Source organism: Loa loa (assembly GCF_000183805.2).
Source record: "Loa loa unplaced genomic scaffold supercont3.11, whole genome shotgun sequence".
NCBI lineage: Eukaryota > Metazoa > Nematoda > Chromadorea > Rhabditida > Onchocercidae > Loa > Loa loa.
Window position 1 is genome coordinate 124 of NW_018108191.1, and position 3,970 is coordinate 4,093.

The 3,970-nt window shown below is 32.7% G+C and overlaps 1 protein-coding gene across 1 annotated transcript; it reads left to right on the forward strand.

Moving 5' to 3' along the window:
• Positions 1-1,480: 1,480 nt before the first annotated feature.
• On the forward strand, positions 1,481-3,168 carry LOAG_13219 (homeobox domain-containing protein; the record flags this gene model as incomplete). Its single annotated transcript, XM_003148728.1, has 5 exons — positions 1,481-1,596; positions 1,694-1,853; positions 1,984-2,180; positions 2,347-2,417; positions 2,933-3,168. The coding sequence occupies 5 exons, from the start codon at positions 1,481-1,483 to the stop codon at positions 3,166-3,168; spliced, it is 780 nt and encodes a 259-aa protein (XP_003148776.1).
• Positions 3,169-3,970: the final 802 nt, after the last annotated feature.

Here is a 3,970-nt window from a genome sequence, read left to right on the forward strand (position 1 = left end):
AGAGCAGAGACCTTCTTTTTGGGCTCCTAAATTGTTGATATTTTACCTATTTCCATAATGTCTCAGTTAGGCTTTATCTGAATTACAAAAATTAATCGAAAAGTAAATTTCAATCGTATCATTTCTTTGAATAATAACAAAATTATCTAGAAAGAAGAAATTTAATTCGTATTTCAAATTTTGATGATACTACGTTGTATTCTGATTGGTTATTTTCATCTTTCTTTTTCATGTCCTCAAGGAGCGGTGATCTTTCTTGCTCTTTTAGGGAATAAAATTAATTACAAAATTGTATACATTCTAAAATGATTGACATATGAGATATTCAAATCTTCAATGCACTTCTACTTTAATACTCCTTGTAATCTAAATTTCATCTTATCACAATCCTTTCATGACCCTGGATTTTATTTATGCGTAACGTAGCTCACGTGTACTACCTTTACAAGCTTGATGACTTTTCACTATTGCTTTATCTGAATATTAGATCATTCGTAAATCCCGTCATTGGATGCTGGTAGTATTTCTTGTCATACGGTGCCATAGAATATGCTTCTGGGCGTGGTTGACAAACGTACCCCATTCATCTACTTCGTCTTGGGCGTGTCTACTTTGATTGTGGGACCCTGTGGGTGGAAAAAATATTTTAGTTGAGGAATAGTTCAGCTAAAAAAAATCAGAGATCAGAAGTTATCCCATAAAATTCAGATATCTTTTTATTTTTTATTTTTATTTTTAAATGAAATACGAAAAATTTCCCTCTTTCTCTTCTCTATTAACAACTTTAAGGTATTTCAATGCAATTTGGAATTTTAACAGGCATTATGCTTAATTGAGAAACAAATGGTTTCACTCAAATTTTTCATTTTTCCATTCCAAAATTCCATTTCACTCATAATTTTGTTATTTTCTTTATTTGTTAAGATCTCTTTTTCATTCGCAGATTTGATGTCCAAATCAGAAATTGAGAGAATAGGACCCATTCCTGATGGCAATAGAATTGTTGAGGGTTGGACAGTTGACATTGTTAGAATTATTTTCTGTTCAATGACTTTCTTCATGTATATGTTGCTCTTTGAAATTTCTTAAGTTTTCCCGTTGGTTTTTCAAAATGGATTCAATTCGGTATTAATTTGATTATGGTACATTCGACATTTTTATTATCCTCAAACTTGTGTCAGTTTAAGATGGCGCAATGTTCATACAGTTTTAGATGGTTAGACTTACGTCAGGTTTAGAGGGTCAGATTTACGTTAGTTTTAGATGGTTAGATTTACGTCAGGTTTAGAGGGTCAGATTTACGTTAGTTTTAGATGGTCAAAGTTATTTCAGTTTAAGATAATATAATGTTAGTACAAAAGTTTTTTGCTATTTTTATATTAATTTTCTTGAAGGATGTGGTAAGCAATAAATGTATCCGTTTCAGGAAGATTTTAGTGCAAGCATTACATTTGTAATACAGTAACATTGATGTAATTCGATGGTGAGTAATGGTCCGTATCCATACAATATTTTTGGACCGCAGCCATCGTTCGCATATTCTTCGACACCTGTTTTCCCGGGATATCTGAATCCATCAGCTACTACTACAACTAAGTGATTTTCCCTCTCTCATAATATAGTTGCAATAATGGAAGGCAAGAGCTAGAAGAATTGAGTGTTATGCTTCTTAAATTATAAAATTTAAATTTAGTGATCAAAATCGTAAAGCGACAGGACGACGAGAACGTACAACATTTAATCCTATGCAGCTCTCTTATCTCGAATCAGTGTTTAAGCAAACCCATTATCCGGATGTTTATCATCGTGAACAAATCGCAGAAAAAATTGGACTTCAGGAATCTCGAATTCAGGTTGTTTGCTTGATTTTCCCCAATAGCACGAACTAAATTTTTATTCAAATTTACTAAAGATATTTCTTGTCCCAAAAACAAATATAATTTTATTTTAAATTATAATTTTATAATGTTTCCATACAAAAAGGTGTGGTTCAAAAATCGCCGAGCAAAAGATCGACAACAAAAACGGATGATGCAAGTACGGCACAATCATGATCGATGTAGCAGCCATACAGAAACGCCTCCACCAGAACCGAACAAAGGTGAATCAAGTGCACAGAAAAGTATTTCACCATTGGTAATCCCTGGTACTGCGGAATTTAATCGGAAAACTGGAAATAGGTAAGTCTAACGTTCATTGTAAGTTTGTAAAAGCTATACATGTTTGTCAGCAAGTTTTCTGAAGTCTGTCCATTGTTTCATTTACTAATTCGCTTGATTTAATAACAATGTTGGAGTAATTCAGAAGTTTCAAAAATCGAAAATTGTTTAAAAGTTGACTTTGCAGTTCAGAAAATACCGTCAAGGAAGAGTATCCGTTGAGAGCAGTATACCCGACACATGCAGCAAATTTAGCCGGTATGTTCATTTTGTGTCCGAATTCAATATTTCATATAGTTAGAAAGAGGTGTTGTTGTTTGTTTTGACCCACTGTTATCTTCCAGTTTTGGCCTTCCAGGACTAGTGACCGGTTGATTAGTGAAAAACTTAAGAATTCCGCAGTACATAGGGGCAATTCGGTTGGAAAAAATCTAGTAATTTTAATGTAATAAATGAGTTTAATTTTTATTTGATAACTGTCTAAGTAGAACACTCTCTGCCAATAAGCTTGGTAGCTAGATTGTGATGAGAAAAGAATGGATATTCCCTGATTTTTCAGGTATTTGATACGTTGTAGATTCAATTAAATATCAATTACAAATATTTCCCCACGGGCTGGTCATCTAAGGATTGGTCATTTAAGAACTAGAAGTCTTCTATATTACTTAAAGACGAATGGAAATGGTGAACAAATCTAATAAAATAAATAAAAGAAATTGTAATTCCTACGAAGTTCTTATAAAATAAGGTAGTAAACCTTCCTTTTTCTTCAGGTTGGTCATCGGCGTATTCATTAGGTGCTCAATCTGCAACTGCATACATGCCTGGTGCGAGTCATACACATGCTGCATGCGGATTTAGTTTAAGCAGTACCGGCGCACCTTCTTACTATCCATATCAGGGTGATATTTACAATCCTTATGCTCAAAGTAATGCTACTGCAACCCCGTATTCGTATCCACAAATGTTCAATCCACTCAATAATGATTTACAAAGGCCTGGCAGTTGAATGATTGTTACATATATTATTGATTGCCTATGTGTAATTAACAAAATTCAAATTCTGATTTTTTGGAATTAAATTCAAAATGCTGTATATATGCATAAAATCGATTGATAGATTTATTATCTAAAATTTACTATCGTAAAAGAACTTCCTCTGATGAAAATTTCATTACTCTTTCTAGAGTTTAGCCTTTTTATCTTTTATTTTTATCTTAGTCCTTTTATCCCAGAAAAGCTATTTTACTCAAACATTAACTGTCGCTATCACCTTACCTTAGTCATTAGTTTTTTTTTCTTTACTATCCAACAAACAAAAATAATAGCTTTAAAAATACTTTGAACTCTGAAAGAATTCATGAAAGGGGAATGAGATAGACACTAATTGATAACAAATTCAGATGAAGAGAAAGAATTTATTTTTTCCAGAATTCATTTCTCCCAGAATCAATGCAATAGATAAAACTGTGGATTTATCATTCATTAACTGAATTTGGTTGTTAATTACGAAAATTTATTGAATGATCTGATTCGTTTACTCTAACCTGATTCCTTCTCAATTCCGTTCCTCTAATATCCCTGTCAACTCTTATTTGTTTATTTAATATGTGCCATAAAAGCAGTATAATTAAGAACTTACTAAGTTCATTTCTTTATTTGTCATTCCTCGCAGGGATTTATTTTCATCTATCATTTTTACTTCATTGATCAATTGGTTACACCCAGTGTGTGTGCATGTGTGTGTGTATTTGTGTGTGTGTGTGTGTGTGTGTGTGTGTGTGTGTGTGTGTGTGTGTGTGTGTGTGTCG